Source organism: Anastrepha obliqua, chromosome 1 (assembly GCF_027943255.1).
Source record: "Anastrepha obliqua isolate idAnaObli1 chromosome 1, idAnaObli1_1.0, whole genome shotgun sequence".
Lineage (NCBI taxonomy): Eukaryota > Metazoa > Arthropoda > Insecta > Diptera > Tephritidae > Anastrepha > Anastrepha obliqua.
Genome location: NC_072892.1, coordinates 25,732,917 through 25,759,087, shown reverse-complemented (window position 1 = coordinate 25,759,087; position 26,171 = coordinate 25,732,917). Strand labels below are relative to the sequence as shown.

The 26,171-nt window shown below is 35.6% G+C and overlaps 3 protein-coding genes across 5 annotated transcripts; 2 read left to right on the top strand and 1 right to left on the bottom strand.

Moving 5' to 3' along the window:
* Positions 1-2,764: 2,764 nt before the first annotated feature.
* LOC129235661 (cleavage stimulation factor subunit 1) lies at positions 2,765-4,680 on the bottom strand. Its single transcript, XM_054869620.1, has 3 exons — positions 4,353-4,680; positions 3,389-4,253; positions 2,765-3,254 (listed from the first exon to the last, which is right to left on the bottom strand). Exons 1-3 carry the CDS (start codon positions 4,424-4,426, stop codon positions 2,916-2,918), a joined length of 1,278 nt encoding a protein of 425 aa, XP_054725595.1. The 5' UTR covers positions 4,427-4,680; the 3' UTR covers positions 2,765-2,915.
* Positions 4,681-6,322: 1,642 nt separating this feature from the next.
* LOC129253066 (nucleolar protein 16) lies at positions 6,323-7,398 on the top strand. Its single transcript, XM_054891307.1, has 3 exons — positions 6,323-6,560; positions 6,629-6,889; positions 6,945-7,398. The coding sequence occupies exons 1-3, from the start codon at positions 6,463-6,465 to the stop codon at positions 7,183-7,185; spliced, it is 600 nt and encodes a 199-aa protein (XP_054747282.1). The 5' UTR covers positions 6,323-6,462; the 3' UTR covers positions 7,186-7,398.
* A 620-nt stretch (positions 7,399-8,018) lies between these two features.
* LOC129253065 (elongation factor 1-alpha 2) lies at positions 8,019-26,030 on the top strand. 3 transcript variants are annotated; one of them, XM_054891305.1, is made up of 5 exons: positions 8,019-8,088; positions 21,724-21,806; positions 22,074-22,992; positions 23,487-23,692; positions 23,773-26,030. In XM_054891305.1, exons 3-5 carry the CDS (start codon positions 22,170-22,172, stop codon positions 24,130-24,132), a joined length of 1,389 nt encoding a protein of 462 aa, XP_054747280.1. In that variant the 5' UTR covers positions 8,019-8,088; positions 21,724-21,806; positions 22,074-22,169; the 3' UTR covers positions 24,133-26,030. The 3 variants fall into 3 exon arrangements, with proteins under 3 accessions (XP_054747280.1, XP_054747279.1, XP_054747278.1); XM_054891304.1 differs by having other exon boundaries at positions 8,085-8,194; XM_054891303.1 differs by lacking the exon at positions 8,019-8,088 and adding an exon at positions 21,168-21,311.
* Positions 26,031-26,171: the final 141 nt, after the last annotated feature.

Sequence of the window (26,171 nt, the reverse complement as noted above, 5' to 3'; positions counted from 1 at the left end):
CTGCAAGTACAAGGTGAAGTCCAAAATAAACAAGACTGGCGTCATAGAAACGTTTTTGATGGCGCCATCTTTTTGATGAGTTAGTGCGTTGGAAATTACATCCCTAGCTGACTTCCAGTGAAAGCTTGGTGACATTCGGTTCAGTGGAAGCGAAGTTAATGCGTCTAAAGTGTGAGTATGTTTGTGTCATCGGTACAAAAATGAGTTTCGAACAAAGAGCTAATATCAAATTTTGTTTTAAAATCGGTAAAACGTTTACCGAAACATTTTAATTGATGAAAAAAGTGTATGTCGATGATTGTCTATCTCGTGCCAGAGTGCATGAGTGGTTTACATGTTTCAGAGATGGTTGCGAGGATATAAATGACAATCACCTGTCAGTAATCACCGAAAACTCCATCGAAATTGTTCGTAATTTTATCTAAAATGAACCGAAATCATCGCTGAAATTCGTCGAATCGGAATTGAATATCTCCAAAACATCGATTTATCGAATTTTAGCTGATCATTTGGGCTTACGAAAGGTCTGTGCACGTTTCATTCTGCACAAGTTAACTGAGGACCAAAAATTGCTCAGAGCTCAACATTTGAAAGACCTCATTAAAGGGGCGAGAAAGGACGAGAACTTCCTTTACAACATTGTAACTGATGATGAAACGTGGTGTTTCTAACATGAATCTCAAACTAAGTGCCGAATGGAAGGCTCCAGACGAGCCACCACACAAAAAATCGCGTTTAGAGAAGTCAAACGTCAAGTCGATGCTCATTTGTTTTTCCGATTCCAAGCGAATTGTCCACAAGAAGTTCGTGCCAATGGGTCAAACCGTTAATGCAATTTTCTATCTTGGCGTTTTGAAGCGTTTGTTGCATCGCATTCGTCGGCGCTTATTGCATGATAAGGCACTATCTCATCGATCCACTTTTGTGACTGATTTTTTGACCAGAAATCGCATTTTAACCATCAATCACTCACCGTATTCGCCTGATATGGCTCCCTGTGACTTCTTCCCATTCGAAAAATTGCATTTGAAAAACGTTTTCGTCCGTAGAGGCCATCCAAAAGGCTTGTACCGACATCCTGAAGGACATTCCGGTCAATGACTCTTTCGAAAAGCTTTTAGATCGCGCAAAACAGTGTATCGAGACCAAAGGGGACTGACTATTTTCAATAAATAAGCTCTAAGTTATATCAGAACAAAGCTCCTGTCCTTTCTATTTTAACTCAGTCTTGTTTATTTTGGACTTCACCTTGTAGAACGCCAAACAGTTAAAACATTCTTGAAAAGTGCAGCAATCAACTGCCATTCATAATTGTTGAACAAATTTCATAAACTAAAAAAAAAAACTTTTTTTTTATTTTGAAGATTGAACATTGTCATTTATGAATGAAAAATAGTATCGTTCAAATGACTGCCACGACTGGCTTTACAGTAGGCCATGCGATCAACCCAATTTTTAAGCACATTTTCGATTGTTTGGGCTCCAATTTCATGAATGGCGACTTCGATTTCGTGTTTTAAAGCATCAATCGTCTCTGGTTCGCATAGCATTTGTCCTTAACGGCTCCCACAATTCGGTTTTCAAAAACGGTAGCCAAAAGTTCGAGTGTAGCTTTGGCAGTGTGACAAGTTGCACCGTCCTGTTGAAACCAAATGTCGTCCATGTCATCCTCTTCAATTTTTGGAAACAACTCGTTGAGCATGTCACAGTAACGCTCGCCATTTACTGTAACCGCGGCTGATGCCGCCAGACCAAAAACCGCACCAAACACTGACTCGTTGTGGATGCATTTGCTTCTCTGCAGTAACGTGTCGATTTTCTGAGCCCCAAATCCGACAACTTTGCTTATTGACGTAGCCACCGATGTGAAAATCAGAAAAGAAGAAGAAGACTCACCACTTTGGAAATAGGTTTTCAATATTTCCCAATTTTGTTCAAGCGTATAGCGTCCCATTTCGTAAATGTCAAACCGTTAAGTAAATTATGAACAAATTTGACATGTCATTTGTGTTACCATTCTCAAAAAAATAGGTGGTTCAAAAAGCAAACGCTATATAGCCCACCCTGTACATACCTAGATATAGTTATAGATTTGCAACTGAAAAAAATATTTATTTTGCATATTAGTTAACAGGCAAAAATGATAGATTACAGGTTTGGCCAATAACTATGGTGTAAAATAAAATTTTGAGGGGAGCTTCGGCTGCCACGTCATGGGGGTGATTCGCCAGCCGAACTCTGCACGATCATTTCACTTGTATTCATGCTTCATCGCCTACGATACCTACCGTCGCCAACATGCAAAGGTCTAAATATCTTACGCAGAATCTTTCTCTCAAACACTCCCAGGGACGCCTCATCGAATATTGACATTGTCCACGCTTCTGCGCCATGCGATAGGACGGGCATGATGAGAGCCTTATACAGTGTTAGTTTTATTTGTCAAGAGAGGACTTTAATACTCAATTGTCTACTTAGTCAAAAATAACACCTGTTGGGAAGAGAGATTCCCAATTGGATTTCAAGTCTCACAATATTATCGATGTTAAACCAAAATTAACTATCTCTTACAACTTCAATGTCATGACTTTCAACAGTGACGTGAATACGGATACTCGAGTGCGCGGACAAAAATTGCTTGTATGAGCGCCTGGAACGTTCCTATGAGCGCTGTGCTCCTCCACGACTCCTTTTTTACTGTATTCAAAAATAGCAGTGCTAGAAGAATAGACGAACCATTTGGACGAATTCGAGTAATTCTGTATTGGAGTAATCGAGAAGTTTTCTGTAATTTATCGATTTTTTAAGTGCCATTTATTAATATAGTTTTAATTTCAAAATTATTAACTAATACTCAAGCCGATTGCAAATGCGTAAATTTTACAAAGCAATTGTAAATTATTTGCTTGGTCGCCTCACTGATTCGTTGAACGACGATACCAAAAACGTGCTCGAAAATCGTCTGAACATGTTAAGAATGCAGGTGAGTTTGGAGAATGCGTTATAAAACGCACTGGGCCATTGTGGCCCAAGGACATCAGATTCAAACGGGCACCATTGCGTGAATTCCAAGAACACAGAGAAGTAGTCGCCTCATCGGGAAATAGCACATAATCTTCCGTGTGATTGAATACCGCCTGCGTATTGTGTTCCTGTTTGCCAGTAGTACCGGCGCCAGTGTAAGTTTGTACGGGTCGGCTGGTGCAAAGTTCCCACAAATATACCAACGAGTCTTTTCCAGATGACAGTAAATACTGGAATTTTAAGCGAAAAATATTATTGTAAATTATTCTCGGCGCACCTTTGAAAATCTAGTCTTACTTCACTTTGCATTTTAGTCAAAGAAAAAATACATAAATGCTCAAAATTATTATACTACTGTACTTACTTTTCCATTCCTTGTGAATTCCAGAGAACAAATTTCTGCACCTGCATGTGCTTCCGGTATCGTATTGATGCAACGTCCACTGACCCCATCCCATATTTTTATGGCACCATCTAAACTGCCTGTGGCATATAACTTTGCTGTTGGTGCAAATTTAACACATGTCACTGCTCCCTTGTGTTGTTGTGATGGTATTGCACTCACGAAACATTGCGAGGTGTGCACGTCATAAACACGTAGCACAAAATGTTCGGTGCCAATGGCCATATAATCACCAGTAGGATGAAATGACAAGCAAGTCACCGGTTCACAATCGGTGAACACCTTGTGCGCCTTTTTCACTGAAGGTTTTGCTATATCGAAGAGTTTTACTGTGCCATCCCGCGAACCAGAAGCTAATATGTGTTCTTTCGGATGGAATTCCAGATAAGCTACCTCATCTGTGTGATCATAGAGTGTACGTATAACCGGATGGCCTTGCTGTTCCCGCCCTGGTTCTATGTCTTCTGGTGCCGATTTAGCCAACATCCGATCGACATCCAAAATCTTTATACTTGCGTCTACACTGCCCGTTGCAACTAATGTGCCATCATGACTAAATGCACCAGCGCGACAAGACTGCTTATGCGATGTAACATAAGCAGTTTCATAGGAGGCGGGTTCGGGCGCAAGTGCAGATGCTTCAGGCTCGAACTCCAAATCAATGCCAGGCAACACATCATCTTTAGGTGTGGTGGGCTTCTCAGTAGTTGCCTGCATGCCGGCGATCATGACATGTAACAAGCGTTCACTTGGAGCACATTCATCTGCTTTAACGAGCATAGAAAGCTCCATAGCGAACTTTTCCAGGCCATCGTACATCAACTGGCTGCAAAGAAATAAATGTAAATTTACATGGAAGTATGTACGACTTCATTTACTCATTTACTATGCTGCTAAAACAACAACAACAACTTCATTTACTCGCCTTATAATAAGCCTGTAAAGTATTTCACGATTTTTCACTAAATTTCGGGGATCTAAAATCTCAATGTCGCGCATTTTCTTTATTGTTTATAGTTCACAAAATCTTTGCTTTTCCAGTTAATGTTTAATTTAACTATGGTGTCTAGCACACAATCCTTAAATAACAACACGAGAATTGTTTGGAAATTATATTATATGTCAGCTGTTAAATCGACGCCGGTACTTAAGTGAGGACAGCGACATCGACATCGATGTTTGTAAAACATCGATATTTACGACGCTATCGAATGCTCGAAACGAAAATTGGTTCTTCAATTTTCAATCATTGTTAGTTTATATAATTTATAATTTATTGTATTAAGTAATTTAATAATTTTTTTTTCAATAAACTTCATTATGGCTGTAAATCTTCAGTTGCGAATTATTAAGGTAAGTTGATTTTTAACAATTTTTTTCTGTCATGCGCTTTTCTACAAAAAGTAACTCGAGCATTCTTTACAACTTTGGTTAGTTTTGTTTTCAAAGTACAGCTGGCAGCTTTTACTGAGAAAATTTGAGCGAAAATTACCGTATGCATGTTAATTAGTATTTATATTCAGTTAAAATTTGTTTGAAACAGTCAATGGTTGTAGCAGCGATGTTTTTGCAACATCGTGACTACTTTATGCGGTCGGTATCGCAACTGTAACTTAAATAAGGTTACAATAGAAGTAATTCTTCTAATGTGGTCACTATGCAACTCTGAAACAACGTTAAGGCAATATTTGCATAGGTTGGTTTTGTGTTTAAACTTTTATAGAAAATGATATAATCCCTTGCCCCAAAGTAGACAGGCGATCTATTGTCTATTCAACTTTTCTTTGCTAAGGAACTCATTTCTTGACCAAAAGTGTTCTCAGGTTCTTAGAATAGTTCACGCAAAAGGGTATGCCATTTTCCTCTAGATTTCTCATCTACACCCCTACATTTTTTTTTATTTTAAATTTTTTTCAATTTTTTCTTATATTTTAATTTTCAATGTTAATTGTCGATAGTGCCTCTTATTTAAAGAAACTTTTCTGAGGGATTATATTTTTAATTTCACATGAACTTTGATCAACAAACGAACATAACTACCTTGTGTTTTATACAAAACAATATAACGAATCCGAAATTATCCTTCTATGTATGTGAAACTGTTTATATAAACAATTTATTACCACCAAATACTCTTTTTATACTAGTTTTAGAGGCATTTTTGTTATTCTAAAGCTTTCCCCTAAAAATTCCAATATTGATGTTGATTTTGTTGTAGCAGTATGAAAATTCGCCATAAATGTACGGGGAATGCTGGGAAAATTTGGCCAATCAATATTTACCCCTAGAAAAGCCACATATCCCGAATCTAGTGGAAAAATCTAATATAATGACCCAAATTTCCGCCGTTCATAGGGCGTTTTCATGAGGCGATTATACAGGCGTTTAGTTGAAATAAAAGTTAAATGTGAAAAGTTATCTATCCTATTATTTCTAGTCAATTATTAGTTGAATAAGAATCAGGTATTCAATTAGTGGAATAATGCTAAAACGCCAAATAGCATTTCAAAAACTTTGAAATATTGATTTTATTCTATTTATTATAAATTATTTGTATTAACAAAGCCGCTCACTATAATCTCACTTTAAGAATAATCGCACACAGATGTCGCACAGAATGTTGCTCGAAGAAAAAATTTAATGGCTGAAAGTTGGGCGAACAACTTTGTTTAGAGCGTTAGTTGAAAGGCCGGTTCCTCCAGATTATTGTTGTTTTGAGCTAAAAATCGCATCCTATAAACACCCTATCAGTTAACTCTTTCACACACATTTTTAAAAACAAATTCTCATTTTAAAACAGATTTTTTATGTTAGTAATGTATTCGAATTAAAAAATCAGTATGCAACGCTGATTTGTGAAATGTTTCATTTACAATAGTAATACATTGTCAAACCACCGTGAGTTGTCCATTGTTTTTGTTTACATGTTGTCAAAAAATCCCAAAAAGAACCACTAAAGAAATAAACACGTGCGACTGGTTGTTGGATTGATAAAATTTCTTTCTTTACCACAAGAGCTCATACAAAATTTAAAAATGAAAATAAGGAAAAATCATCACCGTAAGCGTTACCGTTACAGTGTAAATAGAAAGACAATGAGCAAAACGCGTCAATCCACCGGGAAAATAAAGGAGTAAGTTTTGGACAACTTGCTGACAATTCTCCCTCCTAAATCCATATAATTAAGCTATGTACTTACAGCCCTGAAATGAAAAAGTTGTGGATAGAAACTAAGCGCAACAAGAATTTTTACGAAATGGGTCTAGCTTCCGATCCCAATAAAGTAGTGCCAATACCAAATTTCAAGGAAAGCCGCCTAAAGACTGTAAAGGTAGTAAACGGTTTTGTTGAGGAGGAAATGGACGATGAAGAACTAAAGGAGAAAGTAACGGATCGCCCAAGGGGTTATGTCATCGAGCAGTTAGAAGCATCTGCCACTGCGCCGAGAGAAAAGTTGTTAAGGTAAAAAACAGTATGCATTTACTTACGAGTACCTTAAATATGTTTGATATTATAGGTTACCCAAAAACTCCGTGGATCATTTGAGTTATTTCCTAGATAAGTATAAATTTAACTACAAAGCAATGGTAACGGATAGACGAAATTATTTGCAATGGACATGGAAACAATTTCGCATGAAAATACGAAAGTTCATGTCAATTCCCGAGCAATTTGACGAGTACTTGAAACAACGAAATTTAAAACCTGGCGAAAAGCCGGCGTGGGAGGAATACGAATCAGATAGCGAATGGAAGTAATTGTAAAATAAAAACGTATAGCTTAATAAGCAGTAAAAAGGCTCCTCATAAATATCCATCTATGGGTAGAACAACATCAAAACGCACACCATAAAATGGAGCAGGAGGTCGGCCAAACACCCAACAAAGCGTGTGCGTGCCAATTTTATATATTATATGTTTATACATAAGGGTTAGTTTTAAATAAATTTTACAATAACTCAAAAGTGATTTCAATTCAAATTAAAAGGCATTCCAACAACAGTCAAAATATATAGTACATTAGATATATTCTAAATTATACGTGTATTGATCAACTCTTAGTCCCTTCTACGGTACCTGGCTGTGAAATAATGAGAGTGCATTGCGAAATTAGCATCTCTTTTTCGTAGGTACTTGGTGAAATTTGCATATTTTTAGCCACAAAAGTGACAATTCGTAGCCCTGCCGCGCACAATATACCCGCCCCAGAGCCTACAAATCCATTTCACAGTCTCCGCTATAGAATACCTACACAAAAACATCGACAATGAGACGAACATGTCGATAATCGAATGCAGCAGGAAAAGATCTTGCTCCTGCTTGCACGCGTAGGCAAAATGCATAGCGCATTAGCTAGTGCACTCGCTCGTTGCATGTTTCTCTTCAACTGTGATTTGTGGGCATACACTCATATGGGAAATGCGCCAATGCATCCATCTAACATACCCCATTCAAATGAGGATGACGTTGGGCCAAGTATTACCGGCGGAAAGGGTACATTTGCTGCACATACAACCACAAACAAAGTGCGAATCGCTTAGCCAAATGTACTGCCGCCTGCGATGGTGGTGATGATGTTGGCAATGGTAGTGGTGGTACTATTCCAGCGCATGTGCATCAGGGCCATTGTGAAAATCGGCCTTTCCGTCTTTTGTGCTCGAGGTAAGTGGCAGATATTTTTTAACGTTTGGTACAAATCTGAAAATTACTACAAAAATTCTCAACATCATTCCGTAAATTGTTTTAAAAACTTATAAACTCACATTGGGTAAGTGTAAAGTAATAATATTTTTTATCATCTGTAAAAGTTGATTGTGAAAAACAGCGTTTAAAAAATTTTCCACCTAAAAATGTGTATCACATTGCCATTAATAAAAGTTTTCTGGCTGGACGAGAAGTGGTTATTACAAAGCCGGCCGGCATAATAGCGAAAATTGTGATGATTTGGGAAAAACTCAACCATAACTCACTCAAGGAAGCAAACATTTCAAAGTTAAATAGTTAATTGTATCACTTCCAACATTTGCTTGCGAACAGTTAATTTGTTGCATATGTTGTTGCATTAGCTGCAACCCCATTCTTCAACAGTTTCCGTTAAATGCTTACAACATGGCTGACTTTAAAATAACTGACACAGGAAATGTGGTCTTCATTTACGAAATAACGAACTAACTGATTTGTGTGCAAACATTTCAGTCAACGAACGTTTTCTCTTCCATTTCATTAATAAGAATTATTAGTCAATTTTGTTCATACCTTAATTAAGTGCCCAAATTTATCTACATATATGTAGGTGTATATGCACACGTATGTATGTGGCTAAATGCATACTAATTAGCAGAAGTATGAGTCAGCTAGATTAAAAAAAACGTTACCAAATAAAAATAACCCTTTTACAAATTATGTAAATAGTAGTCGCAATATCGACATTTTTCGAATGTGCGTTTAGCCAACTGCAGTAATTTAAGTAAGAGAACAAATCTGTCGAGGAGGAAAATATGTTTTTATTAAGTGATCTACGTATTTGTTCTTTATAAATAATGGGGGGATGACTTACAAACTGGCAGGTAACAGTTAGAAATAGAATGATACTATATATCAAAACACGTTTACGTTTCCCATTCCCTTTAATAATGTAATGTGATTTGAAACATGCAATGGCAAAAATATAGTACGAGTATTTATGTTATTTGCACAAATTTATGGAATAACAGATGTCAACATTTTAAGACATGTTTGCTTTTCATTTCGAGATGTCCGGAAGCTTTTTCTTCGAGCACGTCCAAGACTACTTTATTTTTTATCAACCCCCTGACGTAAAAATTGACATCTGGGAGGTTTTCTCCAAGGCCAATTCGTAAAAGGTGGTTGCACTAGGGTACATTAGAATGTCACGTCAAAGTAGAAAACGAAGAAGTGATTTATTTGTGAAAACAAAATAGAAAAAAAAAATCAGTTTATTGGTCGAGTTGAAATTACTTTGAAATGGTCATTATTACTTTTGAATTTAAATTTATTACCACATTTAAATTTTCAAATTACAAATTTTAATGCACATAGATAATACGTTTCGTCATTAATTTTGGTGCTGACATTCGAATGTACACGGCAAAAGAAAAAAAACAAATCAGCTGGTCTACTGGTATAACCTTTTGTAGATTCGCCTTTTGAAAAAAAAAAACGATAGGATTTCACTATGAAGTAAATTCCATGGTGTTGTAATATCGAGTGTTTTTTTGCCAGCTGAGAATGGCAAAGTGTGTTGACATTTCTGTTCAGTAAGATTTGGTACAAGGATGATAGATTCCAGGTTGGATGTTGTTGTAGCTGCTGGAGTGACAGTCCTTGGCTGGGTATAAATCCGGGTCGTTTCGATAACGTAGAACCGACTGTCGTGGAAACGTCTAGGTTGGCTCGTTATGGTGCAAAAAAATTTTAAGAGGAACTTTGAATTCTTCGTCATTCGTTTTGTGTTTCTCTAAACTAAAGCTAAATTTTGTGAAACACAAAACGAATGCCATCGACATATCTGTCAAATTCGCTCAGCGCCGAATAACGGTCTGCTAGGTAGTACACCTGTAAAAATCTATTCACCATGGGCTTTGGCAAATCATCATGAAGCGTTTAACAACAGAACAACGCTTCCAAATTGTGGAAATTTACTAAAAAAAAAAACAAAAAATCTGTTCACAAAGTTCATGCAACCCTGGTGGCATCAACGGTCCTTATTTTTTCGAATAGCAAGGAGCTGTCGTAACTTGGCTCCAACAAAACAGCGCAACTTGCCATACAGCGCGCTTAAAAAACGATTTATTGCAATATCCAAGCCACCATTGACGTCATACGGCCAAATTTATTGTAAATTATATTCAAAAAGTAAATGCCACGAAATTATCTACCCAATTGTTATTAAAAAAAAAAAATCATCCCAACTTTTTTTATTTCTGTATTATTATTTTAAGCTCAAAAGCTCTTAAAAAACACCAAAGTGTTTGCATTTACGAGTTTTTTGTACGCGCATTTAAAGTTTGCTTATTTTCATTTTTTATTTTAAACCAGTGTGGCTCTACATTGACTCTGAATTGTTACAGTTTTTCAATATATTCACATTTTATTTTATTTTGTATTAATTTTTTGCGCACATTTCTTTTCTTTTTTATTCGTTTAATGTTAAAACAAAAACCGTTCACCTATCTATTGTATAAAAAAATTATAAAATATAAATCTAAAGAAATCTAAATTTTTTCAGTGAAAATAGATTTTTTTACTATAGTTAAGAGTTTCTGGTATGGGACAGAGCCATTTTGGAGCGAGCAATCGATTAGATTGAACTTTTTCTTTCCCCTGCGGCCAGAGTTGGATAAAATTTATTCGAATAACGAATGAAAAATAAATAAATTTACTCCTAAATAACAAATAATTCACTTTATTGAAAGAAAAATTATTCGAATAGCGAATAAATTATTATTTTATTTATAAATGAATTAAAATAAACTCGAGTACAGTAATATTCGACTTAATATTAGTATTTTTTTCAAGCAGCAGATACGTACAAGTTACAATAAGCCACAGTCCACGTCAAAGAAAGTGTACACCATATATTGACAAGTTTTGATTATTTACTAATATATTTATTTATTTTGTAATTTCAATTATTTTTTCTTATAAAAATATGGTTCATACTACAACAAAAACCATATAAAGCTAAGTTTCGAACTTTGCATGAAATTTATAAAAATTCGGCAAATTTCCATCAAGATTCCAAACCTTTTACTCAGAATTCTTAGAAAAATGTCGGGTATGCAGTTTTATAGATCATCAAATAAAAAAAAAACTCAACCCCGTCACCAAAAAAAATGGTGAAAAATTAACCCGATTTTTTAACTACTTCAAACTTGAGTAGTTAAAAAATCGGGTTAATTTTTTACCATTTTTTTTTTTTGCTGACGGTGTTGAGTTTTTTTTTTCAAATAGCAAAAATGTGGAATATGCGTTAAATGGAGCAATAATATCGCGAATAATTTTATCACGGACATTATTTAAATCGAATAAATATTTATTCGAATAATGTCAAATTCTGCCCGCGTTACTCAAAAAGTTGTTGACCCCGTAGTGCTTTTGACTATTTGCTATAACTTCGTAATTACCTAAGATTTCGGTCTATATTTTTACGTTTTATTACTGTTTGCTCTCAATATATGTAAGTACTATACTTTCGAAGTATGTGACAATTTTTTGAAGAACGAATACCACACTTCTTTTTCCCTTGAACCCCTCTATTTTTAATGTTAGTTTTAAGCTTATGGTTTTGTGTTTGATTAATAAATATCTCAACTTCATTTTGTACACCCTTGGCTTTAATATAAATTTAAGACAAATTTCTCTCTTCAAAAAGAAAGAAAAATATTTAAAATTAAATAAAATGATACTTTCCAAAGCACAAAGTTTACGAGATACTCTAACCTAGAATTTTAAAGACTGGATTATTTTTATACCAGCGGGCACCCGGATACAAGTGCATTAGAATTTTGTTCACCTAACAGTTGTATGTAAGAGCATAAAAATCAATCTATACAGACATAGGTGGTGCAAAATTAATCATCCAATTTTATTTTTGAATGACTTTTTTACTAAATAAAAAAAGTAAAGGATTTTAAGTGATGAAAATCTTTATTATAACAACACCGCAAAAGTTTAATCTCTTATTTAATAAGACTTTTTAACGAAAATTGTAATGCAGCATACACAGAGTTACACAAAATCGGACACTCGTGAGTGCAATATTGATTATTTACCCTTTTTCATCATTTGCAAATGCACTCCATGTGTTTCACTGAAGAATACTCGTACCTAAAACAAAACGTTTTTCGAACTGATATCTTCAAGTGTGGGAACATTTTTCAAATTTCTCTACACCGACCGGCTGGCCACATGACAAATGTTTGCACATGCACTTGTTCACGAACAATTGAATATGGGAACAAGCGCATGATATATGTATGTATGTGGTACATACATACGTATGTATGTGTATACTAACAAACTGATGCATTTATTTATGTACATACGTATGTATTTAACGTTTTTCATACAAAAATGCTCTCACCACATGCACGCGTTTCATAGATCTTGAAAATCTGCGCAATTCTGTGAAATGGAATGATACTGGCATGCGCTAACAACAAAAACAACATATACGGGAAAATCATATAGCGGACGTGTGGTAATTTCCACTAAATTATGAAAAATCTACCATAAAGGTGCGATTCTATGAGAAAAACATGACTCATAATTGCCCGATGAGAATCTTAGCGTACATTTTTGCTTAAGCTAGTCGTTAAACAGGTCGTTCAAAATAAGGTATGAACCAGAAATGGCACCATACGCTTATTTAAAAGTTTTAGAAAATAGACTCAACACATTCCACTCTCAAGTAAATTAAAGAAAAAAATCATTAGAACTAAAAGACAAAGCTTGGTTCATATATTGAATTTGATTTCGTTAGTCATGACTTTCCGCTTGTGATCCTCCCTTTTGTACAAAGATTCACTGAAATGAAAATTCTTAACGATACTTGTTAGATATGTTAATATTGCCAAATATTATGACTTTCAAAAATGGGCAAAACCGGTTAGCAACCGATTTCAAGTATACGAAAAATGGGAACTAATGAAGAAATGGTATATGTCTCTCTAATAAAAATAGCTATGTATTTTGTTTTTGCTTTTGTTTCCTAAAATGTCGAAACCCATAAACAAAGACTGACAGCTTAGCGTGAAGTAAACAAAATTTGACAACTGAGACCAAATAATGACAACAAATAAAGAAAAAAAGTGAAATCAGCTATTCTACTGATACTATCTCTCCAATGTGCCTTTCTTTGTATACATTTTATCATTTTTGCCAATCAGGAAAAAAATTACTCTTTTACGATAAATAGAAACTGCTATAAAAATTATAAAAATCAGTTTCAATATTTCTCATGTGCCGTTTTAACGTTTCAAAAACTAGTACCGAACGCATGCAATGTGGAGCAGTTATACAATGAGTTCACTACAAATACACCAATTGGGAACCAGTGGTTTTCGCTTCTCCTCAGGGTGTGTGTAATAATATATGTATTGTACATACATATGTACGTGTACATTAATGTGTATATACATATATGTGTGTACTAATATATTATATATACGAGTATATACTCGTATATGCCGTTATGTAACGAATTAGCTCACTAATTTAGTGTAGCCAGTGAAGAAGGGGAAGAGGAGAAATGGTTTGTTAGTATAGTGGGCTTTACAATTACTTTCGATCCGCTGAACTGTTGCATTTTTGTTTTTACCCACGTATATACGTACATACATATGTACATATGTAACTTTTCACCGCTATATTTTTCCTTACTTTCCTTCTCACTGCAATATTATTTCTAATACATAATTACATGTGCGTATGTAAATCAGCACAGAATTGTTAGGTATGCATTTTTTGCATAATTTTTCAAATTGAGTTTGTACCTTCATTGTGCAACCACAATTCTATTGCGCCCGTATGGAAAATATTTCAGCCAATAATATTATATGCCTGTCCAGCCTGGAGTAATATCGCAAAGTCACATGTTAAGAAACTGCAAATCTGCCAAAATAAGGTACTCAAAATGATGCTACGACTCCCATGGCATTTCTCCACCAGAAAGCTTCATGATGAATCAAAAACTAAGATTTTGTCAGATCAAATACAAAATTTGACTAAAAGATTCAAAATTCGTTCCAGTTTTTCGGACAATCTACTAATAACTGAACTTTCTTAATGTTCAATTAGGCCCTGGTACTTAAATGCGTATAGATTAACCCTAGCTTGTAAGATGTATAGCGGAGGTTTTTCATAGTAGTTTTTTCCTTCGAAAAAAAGAAAAAATCATTTAAAAAACCAAACCTGTGATAAATATACAAATATAATGATGTAGAATTAAGATTTAAATCATATTCTGTAAATTGTGCGATAACATAAGTATTGTAACGTTTTTCTACTTAATAAACTCTTATCTATTTGCTGGGAGAACAAAATGTTTGACTAACGCAAACACTTCTAGCTATATATTCTGATTATACATAACGCACCCTAAATACAAAAGGGTCACGACTCAAAATTTTCCAAAACTGAGTTTTTTGCATAAATTAATTCAGAGTACACATTTCTAACGGCTCCAAATATTTCGTTCACATAACTATCTTCTTTAACTGGAAAAATACAGTTATGTCTATTTTTATGTCAAGTGTGTTGCTTTTGCACGATCAACTAAAGAGAATTATTTTTAGATGCGTTAATGGGCTCAAGAACAGCTGATTACTTTTATTACACATAAAGAGTTTTATTTTGAGTTCTGCCTCTATAACTGTAAAAAGTGATAAATTTCGTGGTATATTATTTTGCATTGTGCCTCTTTAGTTGTGAAAAGTGAGTTCAACTAGGTTAGGAAACTTATAAAATTAAAACATTTTATCAGTTAAAAAGGCACAACTTAAGAAAATATCACTAGTTAATCGAAAAAATTTCAGTTAAAGAGTCATAAATCAAAATTTTGTTTTATTTTCGCAAACATAAAATAAAATTGAGAAAAATATAGTAGAACCTTCTTCAATGTTGTATATTTTCATGATGGAACAATATTTTCTTTAAATATTACAATAATTTTTACATAAAACGTTTTTCGTCTCTCCTGAAAATCTTAGTATTTTGAGTTGTGACCCTTTTGTATTTAGGGTGCGATATGTATGTAGTTTATAACAGCCCTTCATACGAGCTCCCTACTTCAAAAATGTCCATTTTGTAATTTGAAAGTACGATCATGTAGCCTTTGTCCTCTTTTCCAAACAACCAACTGCTGACGCTTTTAAACGCCTATGTTCTATGAATGCCACTTCACTTGTCGTATTTGCCTAATAAAACTGTTGTCGATCAATTATTCCCGGAATGCTACCTTCCCACTTCTCGGTATACCTTTGCGTACGATCATCTTATTTTCTATTCCTCCTTTTACTTTTGCTTGCCCTATAAGGCAGTGTTCATAGAACAATCCTTCCGCAAAAACGAATAAAAAAACCTACTACTTCAACAAACATCCTTATCGAGTAATAGGATACTGTGATTTAAAGAACCACTTCTTCTAAATTCAGTTATTTAATTCTTTTTTAATTTATGTAAATTTTTCTATAAAATGATAATTTTCCCTTCTGTAAAGTAGCTAAAGTGTTAGCCATAATCTTCCAAAGTCATGTTGTCATTTTTGAAAGTACATACATACAGGTACATACCACTTTGAGTATACCGGCACAAACGTCAGGTCATCTGATTTTAATTTAGGTTATGAGTACGAGACTCAATCCAGACAACACGCGAGTGAGTGCAGAGCTCTGAATGAACCAAGACCAAAAACACCACTTCGTTTTCAGTAAAAAAAAGCGATGTTAACGGTTTTCATGGATAGCGGTATTATACACCAAGAACAGCGTTTTAATAGCCGAAAGGAAGTAATGGAAAAATCGAATACGGCTCTGGTGAATGTACCTAAAATCGAGTTTCAAAAATGTTTCGAGAGCTAGACCAATCGCTGGCATAAGTGCGTAGCAGTTGATGAGGAGTACATTGAAGGTGATAATATCACTTTTGAGGAATAAAGTGGAACTTTTTGATGAAGTCCTAAACAAAAATGCCTGTTTTTAAACAAGCAGCATTTCCAAAGAGGAACTTGCTGAAATAACTGAACCGATCCAAATACCTTTAAGCAAAAACCAAACTATGAAAATTTCACTTATATATTTTGAAATTGTTCAGGTGCCGAAATTGTCTCTTTTACATACTTCTCCCTTTGCGATGTGTCAATAACGCCTAAAAATACAGAAGTTTAGAAAACAATAGTCATTTTATATTTTTCAGAAAAAGCTGGTAATTTCTGAAATTCCTTACAGAATTCTAATTAATTCTTTACAGTTTATTCCACCAAGGATATTCACAAGTGGAAAAAAGAAAACCGATTTGTTCCAACAGATAGACGTAATGACATGAAAGTTTAAAAGATATGTGATTACTAAACGAGTGGGTTCCATAAGGTTATTGAAAGACTAAAGTATGCATTTAAAGCAGTGTCAGCGAGAGCTTTTACTCTTGCCTTTCAGAGAAAGAAAATATATTTAGTTGCTTTGCTTGCCCAGTTTTTGGCAACAAAAAAAAACCCCCACTATGGGATTTTTTTACCAAAACCCGTCAGTTATCAAATGGATACAAAGCAGCTAAACTTTTAATGTAAATACGTAGTTTGAGGTGATTAAAATTAAAATCATTTTATATGAAAACGCTTTTGATAATTTCATTAATATTATACATTTAATTACCAAAAAACCTTAGTAAACCTGTATTCAATTTCATTAGATGCTGAGTAAATAAAATTCCTACTAGCGTTTGATTACACGAACGATTTCCTTGCTTCGTTTTATTCAAATTTATTTTCAAAAACAATCGGTCAACTTTTGCTGTACTATTGGTAAACACACAATTTTTTTTCAAAACTTTCAACGCGATGCCAACTTCGATATCTGTCGACCATTTTTTGTTATTGTGAATGTAAACGAAGAGGTGAGAGAGTGAGTACACTGAAATCAAATAGCACACTTAGCTGTGAAGTTTATTTAATTTTCTCAATTCTTTGAATGGTTTTATATCAAGAAAATTCACTAGAAATGTAAAACCCAAGGCACATTAAACAGGTAGCATCAGTAGAACGAAGACAACAAGAACAGTCTATTTTATTTTTGCTTTTGGTCCCTGGAATGTGTAAATTTAAAATCTAAATCAAATACAGTCGAACTTCGATAACTCGAACTATGACATGCCACAAAAAAAGTCGAGCTATCAAGATTTCGAGTTATCACATATAATATACATATGTACATACATACATAAAAATCCATAAACAAAATAAAACCTGATGGAAAAATAAAACAATCCATAAAACTCAAGGGTTAGCAAATAATTTTATTGATAAAACAGTACATGCTCAAATTATGTATAGTTGCTATATAATATTGTATGTGTATATTTTAAAATTATATATACATAATTAAGAACATTGTATGAATAGATGTATAGCTTTCATTCGTTTAAAGTAAAAAAGTCAGTTATTTGGGATTGACGAGAGGATTTTTTATTATGATCTTCAAAAAAAGCTTCAATATTATTTAAACCATTATACAGAGAATCGGTTGTATTTTCATTGGTTTTTAAATATGATAGCAAAATCTTGAACGAATTTGCAACTAGCTCGTTTGAAATTGGTTGCAGCATATATCTTGCAAATCATCTTCTATATCACTTTCGCTATCATCCTCAAATTCGGATTTAGATCCCAATAGCTACACAATATCTTCATCTGTGGGAAACTCTGAAGTAACAAAATCGTCATCCACATGCATGAAATCATTAAAGGTGGCACCTTATGTACATTTGATATTTTGCCAAGCTTCATATTCATTCTACAGTTGAATTTCTTCCTCACTCCTTTCTTTTATGCGTTCGCTTACGAAAACCAAAGGAATGTCATCTTCTTCCTCCCATTCAGAATATTGACCGAAGCCGGCTTTTCTAAAACAATTAGAGATGGTTTCAGGCTTAACACCGATATTCCATGCATTAGTTATTTCATCAACACAGTCCATTAATGTAATGTTAAGATTTTTGTTTACTTCAAAGCATTTTATAGTATTTTTTAAAATTCTGCGACGATAATGACATTTTAAATTTTGTATGACACCTTGATCGAGTGGTTGTAATTTTGATGTCATATTCGGGGGGGAAAATGCAAGTTTGATAAACTTTATTCTCTGTTGCATGTCTTTAGGATGGGCTGGGCAGTTGTCAATAAAAAGTGGAATATTTCTTCCGGCTTTTCCAAATTGTTTGTCTAAGTTAAGAAGCCATTCTTCAAAAAAGGTTCCCGTCATCCACGCCTTTGAATTTGCTTTATAGTCGAGAGGTAACCATTTAACACCTCTAAAACAGCGGGGTTGATTACTTTTACCTATCAAGAGTAATTTCAATTTTTCTGATCCATCCATGTTTGCGGCAATCATTATCGTAACTCTCTGTTTACTGTGCTTTCCTCCATAGCATTTCTGGTTTTTAAAAGTTAAGGTGTTATCTGGAAGACATTTAAAGAATAAGCCCGTCTCGTCTGCATTGAATACGTCCCGTGCTTGATAACCTTCTAATAAATGAGGTAAAACATCACGTTGCCATTTCATACAGTCTTCTTCGCTTACATCATTACTCTCACCACACGCCTTTTTATGACATATACCAGATCTTAGAAAAAAAAATAACTTTAGGTGCCAGCTTGCACATTTATTTTATGAATGTACATACCTTCGTTTCCAATTATCGAGCCAACCAGTGCTTGCCTTGAAATTCGGTTGTTCTAATTTTTGACTAAATTCCAATGTTTTTTCTTTAAGTAATCCTCCGGATATAGGCAAATTCCGTGATCTTGCCGATTTAAACCATTCTAAAACTGCTTTGTCCACATTTACGTATGTTGGCTTTTTTATTCTCTTTGAACTCCCACTTGCACCACCACTTTCGATTGCAGTAATAACCGTTTGTTTATTTTTTAAAATAGTTGACACTGTATTTGCCGGAATAGCATACTTTACAGCTACATCTTTTTTTCGCGCACCCATTTCTACTTCCTTTATTAGTTTAAATTTGTCATCAATAGATAAAGTTTTTAAACAACGTTTTGATGACATGTCAACAGAGTTTATTTTCGCGTAAGAACTACTAATAAAATATCTGTGCAGCGACCCAACTTCTGACATCTGTTTGCTAAAAAATAAGCAACACGTAATAAGGGGATTCCCGCGAAAATTCGACTTATCAAAGCTGGCGCCAAATATTCTGTTCGAGTTATCAAGATATTCAAGTAATAGAAGTTCGAGTTATCAAGTAAAAATAACACACAATTCTCACTCTAAACGCCATTGCCAAGCAATTTGATTCGAGATATCAAATATTCGAGATATCGAAGTTCGACTTATTAAGGTTCGACTGTATAAATATTAACAAAATTTGTAAATTTAGAGACCAAATAAGTAGAAAAAATGTAGATTGGAATCCTGTTACTGATGACAAAATTTCAGCTCTCAAATTTCGTGGGTGCATACCGTGAGACTTGGAATTACTTCGAGTCCTTTTGGCGTCAGCTGTATGGAGGATGAGGGGAATTATCTCTACATCTTCTTCTCAGCTGCCTTGCTCTCGCGGGACTAAGATTTAGGCATTTTGGTTCCCACTTCTATCCTACGGCTGCTGATATAGCAGACCTTGATATGAAAAATCTGATAAACTTCATCAGCAGCACAAAGCAAATCCGTCATCGTTCTTAATGCACAGTAAGAGAAGTACGAGCAAATTAGTAATTAATAATAACATTATTCAAGAGGCAAATAAGACATGAAGAGATGAAGAAACATGCGTAACAGCTAGGCTGCTGTGGCCACAAATAAATAAGAAAAAGACAAAGGAACTGCTTAGCCTTTCAAGAGAGAATATTTCGAAAGTCGTGGCTTGTATAACCGGTAATTGGCTATTCCTCGAGACTAGGAGTTTTCTCCCATGAATATTATAGAAATTGTAGAGATGAGGAAGAGGAAGAAATATTTGAGCCCTCCCCTTGCATTTGTCCAGCCTTAGCTAAAATCAGAGCAGCTTTTCTAGGTAAATATTTTCTCAATTCTCCTGCGGAACTGTTTGGCGTGGAGATTGGATCAATGCTGCACTTCACAAGAGCCACAAAATGATGCCACGAAGAAAAATAAATGAGTCTATGTATGTTGATCGCACAGACCGACTACCACTATAACCTAACCTAACCTGCAAGTACAGGTTAGGGATTTAGGATTTTGTATGGCAGAATTTCAATCAAAATGAAAGCAAACAAACAAAACCACAACAAAGAAGCATGCCAGTTTGACACTCAAAATACTAAATCGCAAGAAAAAAATCAGTTGCTCCTGTATGAATTTGCCTTGTACATAACTTTTTTTCGTGAAAACCTGCGAAGCTGGAAATCTTTTTTACCGGTTTTGAAATCGTCGCTACGAAGTCCGATTGCAATCACTGTTATGAGTAGCCGATGTTGCGACGCCTCATCTTTCTGCATGGGTTTGGAAATTTTTATAATACTCGAATTGATTTTTGACATACATACATACTTATATATGTACATGTGTACAAATGTAGGTATGTATGATACCCACAAACACTCGAAAAGAAGAAAAATGTACAGATATGCATATTCATGTAAACACATACATACATACCTACATACATATATTAGTTGTACCACAAATGTAATACATATAAATATGGCGGCCCACCAACCTAATCTGCACAAGCACAGCTCGAACAGCAACTTAAACGTAGCGAACAGCGAATAGCGAAAGCAAACATACGGACGGCTGGATGGCACGAATGCGACCGCACTTTCCAATGCAGAACGATGTCGCAATATATCTTCCCATCATGCACACGACCTCTACCTTCCGCTCGCCACTCTCAATCTACCCACAATTTCTTTGACATTTTGCTGCACTCAAGCCTGCAGACGTCCATACACTATGCATATTTTTGGGGATGTGCAATTGGGCCGGGTAACATGTGGTGGCCACGTCTGGCGACCGGGTGGTTGGAGTACAGACATATGACTCCATCGTCAGAGATGGTTATTGATTTTTCGTATAGAGAAAAGACGAAACTTTTGCACATTCGTTTGTGTTGTAGCGGTGCATAGACGTACAGGCGCAAAATTTACGGTGTGTCCACGACAAACTACGGTAATTAATAGTTGAAAATTCTCACATTATTGACAATTATAGTAGAATAATGTAAAAAGTCCATCAAAATTGTAATTTAGTGTTTTTAAACCTTTGTAGAAGTAATTTTTCCGCAAAGATATTGTGTAACACGCAGTGGGTGGTAAAGTGATTTTTCAAAGTTAAGTTTGAGTTGGAGAAACTATTCGAAAATTATATAAAAAATTACATTTTTAAGCTGTAAAGTTGTTAAAGTGCTGGAAATGTGTTTCACCATACAAAATTGTTAATAACATAAATTCACACAGTTTTACAGCCCACCTACTCAGAGCCTGACCAACCACCCAACCTACCCCAATTCACGGCAGCTTGCGTCTTTACATTCTTAAACTTAGTCTAACTTTTGATAATTTTGTGTTGTTATTTTTTGTAGAGTTTTCTCTAATCTCTAACTTTCGACGACTGTGCGGACAAAGGAAATTTGCTTTGCTTCCTTCAAAGCCGGCACCAAAGCAAGTAAGTGTACACACACAAAAAATTATATATCTCATATACTCATTTGCTCATATCTATATGCATAAATACTTGTATGTACGACCGTACAACTACTCACACGCCCATCCCTCCACTGTCCGTGCACTCAATTCCTAAACACTTTCCAATTCTGACACCTTCATTTTAACTTATCGATTCAACGACAAGTGTAATACATACTTCATATCTTGGCGATATCCGTCACTTATTTCACTTTTTATTCGCACATTTTTTCCATTTGAAACGCAGTAACGTTCACAGTGTAAGCGACTTAAATCCCAGCTAATACCACAAACTCTCGGTGGAATTTTGAACATCAGTGCGAAGGAAGTGTAGATATTCAAGATGGGTAAAGAAAAGACGCATATTAATATTGTCGTTATTGGTCATGTGGACTCCGGTAAGTCGACCACCACTGGTCATTTGATTTACAAGTGCGGCGGCATTGATAAGCGTACGATTGAGAAGTTTGAAAAGGAGGCCCAAGAAATGGGTAAGGGATCCTTTAAGTATGCTTGGGTCTTGGACAAACTGAAGGCCGAACGTGAGCGTGGCATTACCATTGATATTGCCTTATGGAAATTCGAGACGCAGAAATACTATGTGACCATCATTGATGCGCCTGGACATCGTGATTTCATCAAAAACATGATTACCGGTACTTCGCAGGCCGATTGCGCGGTATTGATTGTTGCTGCCGGTACCGGTGAATTCGAAGCCGGCATCTCTAAGAATGGCCAGACGCGTGAGCATGCCCTACTAGCATTCACTTTGGGTGTAAAACAATTGATTGTTGGCGTGAATAAGATGGACTCCACTGAGCCACCATACAGCGAGGCCCGCTATGAGGAAATCAAGAAGGAGGTATCATCGTACATCAAGAAGATTGGCTATAATCCGGCTTCAGTGGCGTTCGTACCGATTTCCGGTTGGCATGGCGACAACATGCTTGAACCATCTGAGAAGATGCCATGGTTTAAGGGTTGGACTGTTGAGCGCAAGGAAGGTAAAGTGGAGGGCAAGTGTTTGATTGATGCGCTGGATGCAATTATGCCACCACAGCGGCCCACCGACAAGCCACTGCGTCTGCCACTGCAGGACGTTTACAAGATTGGTGGTATCGGCACGGTGCCAGTGGGACGTGTGGAAACGGGTATACTAAAACCAGGTGAGTAAGGGTTTGCGGCTGAGTCATGTGAGGTAATTGAGTAGTGTGTGTGAGTGTACGTTTATGTCCAGGCACCGGATATGACAGCTGAAAATGTGGGTGGGTGAGAAATTTAGTACGAAGACTGCTATGGGTGTGAGCGCAAACGAAGTTGCAAAAGTGGGTCGCTTGTATGCGCTGCGTGAGTGTAGGGTTTTCGTCGCTCTGCATGTTTGTGTGCCTTTTGTTGCTATTGCATAGCTCGGCTCATTTTGATGTATACTTTTGTGCCGTGCAGCCGCTTGCTCTGGCTACGATTCCGTATCCGGGCAACGCCGAACCGAGTGCAAACGCACTCGTAAGCCTTCGCTTGTAAACTGGTAAGCTTGCGTGTGTATGTACTCGGCAAATAATCGATGTTTATTGAAAGCAAAGTGATTTTGTTGGTGTTGCTTGTTTTTGCTGCAAATAAGTAAATGCACATCATGAGACACTTCTTTTTGAAATTTTCGCAGGTATGGTGGTTAATTTTGCACCGGTCAATTTGGTAACTGAAGTAAAGTCTGTGGAGATGCATCACGAGGCACTGTCCGAAGCATTGCCCGGCGATAATGTGGGCTTCAATGTAAAGAACGTTTCGGTAAAAGAGTTGCGGCGTGGTTATGTAGCTGGTGACTCTAAGAATTGCCCACCCAAGGGTGCAGCTGACTTTACCGCTCAGGTGGGAAGCTTTCTAAACAAGAAATACTTTTTAAATAAAAATATTATTTTTAATATATTTTTTCCCTCCATCCATCGTAGGTGATTGTACTTAATCATCCTGGTCAAATTGCAAACGGCTATACTCCGGTATTGGATTGTCACACCGCTCATATCGCTTGCAAATTCGCTGAAATCAAAGAAAAATGCGATCGCCGTACTGGTAAGACCACCGAAACTGATCCGAAGGCTATTAAATCCGGTGATGCGGCTATCATATTATTGGTACCGACTAAGCCGTTATGTGTTGAGAGTTTTCAAGAGTTTCCGCCGCTTGGGCGTTTCGCTGTACGCGATATGAGGCAAACAGTTGCTGTGGGGGTCATAAAGTCAGTCACCTTTAAAGAGACAACCTCGGGTAAAGTCACAAAAGCCGCCGAGAAGGCACAGAAGAAGAAATAACTAGAGTGCCAGCAAAACGTTAATTCACAACAACAATTAATTATGCAAATACAAATACAATTTGTATTATCGTCATCGCCATCAATGTCGTTGTCATCGGTGTCGTTGAAGTTGCCATTGTGGTGGTGGTCATCAACACCAACAACTACAGTAGCAGCTACAGCAAAATTACTACATAAATCTCAAAAGAAAACATTTAATAAGCATAAATTTAAAAGAATACTACAATTTACTATTATCAATGATATGAATATGAATATGATAAGTAATTATTATGATAATAATGCTATGCCATTCAATGTGAGCAACAACATCAACAATAACACAAACAACATAGACAACAACAGCAACAACATCTTAAAGAAGAAAACCAAATATTTTCAAATGAACCAACACTCATACAAAGAACGAATTTCATGTGTCAACCACAACAACACAAACATCAACTCCATCTCCATTAGCAACACCATGACCGCCTACATGAGAAAAACATCAGCAATTGCATCACTAGCAGCACCATTAGCATCGACTAAAGCCATGTTGATCTACCCCCAGACTTCGATTGAGTCAAGTGTTAAGGCGTCATTCCCTACGCAAGTGGCCAACAGCAAAATAAAAGACATTGATAACATGAAAATTGAAAAAGATTCATTAATAACACTAACAAAACAACTATTAACAACAAAATACACAACACCCTCTTCACAAGCAATTTCAACTCCAATCACTACAACAACTATGTCAATCTCTTCCACATTTAACTTAGCCACGCGCGAAGCAACTCGCTTCTTGAGAAACTCTAAACTGGTTTTTTTATTATTTTCAATTATATACTATATTTACGTCTTTCTTAATCTATACCGTCATCGTAAATCATTTCGCAGGAAATCGGACTTCATCAATACCCCTATTAAAATTATCGCAAATCAATCATCAAACGCGCGCAGTCACAACATAATTGCACTTAAAAAGTGGTCAAACATTTTATAATTAAAATATTTATCCAAAAACATAAAAATGTACATGGATGTTGCTCGTTCGCAAGTTCGCTCATTCATCACTGCTTATCCCGTATCGTATTCCCTCATTAAACATTAGTGATCGTCAAAGTACATTGTAGTTGTATGCGAATTCATAAATTTCCTTAGCGTATACATATGTACTATGTATGTATTGTATTGTATTTCAACACCAAACTGTGAGACTCAATCGAATTGAATTCATTTTGTTATTAATTCTTATAATTATTATTAAGTTTTTTATATTGTATTCTGAAACCCTACCAAAGTTGGTAATACTCTTAATTCCCTAACCAACACATATATATATATATACACACTCATAAACAAGCTCTCCGAAAAATTGCAAGTCATCAATTTTCTGCATCACTCCACCTACACTACATTCACACGGCTGCACTCTTGTCCATATGTCAACGTCATTTGCAAGCATCGCGCAGTGACCAACAACAGTATCTATTGCCAATCCTCTGTTTGTACATATGTACATATGTGCGTAAAATGCAGTCGATATACCTTTCTGACACTTGACATCCCATAAGGAGGTTGCCAAGCCGTATGCAATCAAAATTAATGCAAACAGGATATCAAATACAGAGACACATAAGAATACATCTACACACACAATTAAGGAAACACCCACATTACAAATAATCACTTGAATGCATAAATGCAAAGCATGAATAGACAGTGAATGTGTACTATTAAAAAAAAACGAAAACCCCAAAAAATATATATGAAAATAAATACTTAAAATAAATGTAAAAGCTGGAGTTGCTTAAATAAAGATGAAACATTTCAATTGTACGATTGAAATAACCAATTTTAAAAATTTGAATTGAGAAATAAAGAAGGCTTAACCAAAAAACAAAAAAAACACGTAATACGCTATATGTTATTTGGCAGGATTGGGCATAATGCACTAAATAATTAATGCAATTAGCGGATAGTTAAAATACTGAAAAACTGAAGATTTAGTGATCATGAAACTCTTATTTTAACTACCACTAAAAATTAGCG

What these genes read in the sequence shown, in the direction of transcription:
- LOC129235661 (XM_054869620.1), bottom strand. Translation starts at nt 4,426, where the DNA reads ATGCGCGACATTGAGATTTTAGATCCCCGAAATTTAGTGAAAAATCGT. An exon ending in CTTTACAGGCTTATTATAAG is followed by an intron (nt 4,254 to 4,352) that starts GCGAGTAAATGA and finishes ATTTCTTTGCAG; the next exon opens with CCAGTTGATGTACGATGGCC. An exon ending in AATTCACAAGGAATGGAAAA is followed by an intron (nt 3,255 to 3,388) that starts GTAAGTACAGTA and finishes TTAAAATTCCAG; the next exon opens with TATTTACTGTCATCTGGAAA.
- LOC129253066 (XM_054891307.1), top strand. Translation starts at nt 6,463, where the DNA reads ATGAAAATAAGGAAAAATCATCACCGTAAGCGTTACCGTTACAGTGTA. An exon ending in TCCACCGGGAAAATAAAGGA is followed by an intron (nt 6,561 to 6,628) that starts GTAAGTTTTGGA and finishes ATGTACTTACAG; the next exon opens with CCCTGAAATGAAAAAGTTGT. An exon ending in CCGAGAGAAAAGTTGTTAAG is followed by an intron (nt 6,890 to 6,944) that starts GTAAAAAACAGT and finishes TTGATATTATAG; the next exon opens with GTTACCCAAAAACTCCGTGG.
- LOC129253065 (XM_054891305.1), top strand. Translation starts at nt 22,170, where the DNA reads ATGGGTAAAGAAAAGACGCATATTAATATTGTCGTTATTGGTCATGTG. An exon ending in AACGGGTATACTAAAACCAG is followed by an intron (nt 22,993 to 23,486) that starts GTGAGTAAGGGT and finishes AAATTTTCGCAG; the next exon opens with GTATGGTGGTTAATTTTGCA. An exon ending in CAGCTGACTTTACCGCTCAG is followed by an intron (nt 23,693 to 23,772) that starts GTGGGAAGCTTT and finishes CATCCATCGTAG; the next exon opens with GTGATTGTACTTAATCATCC.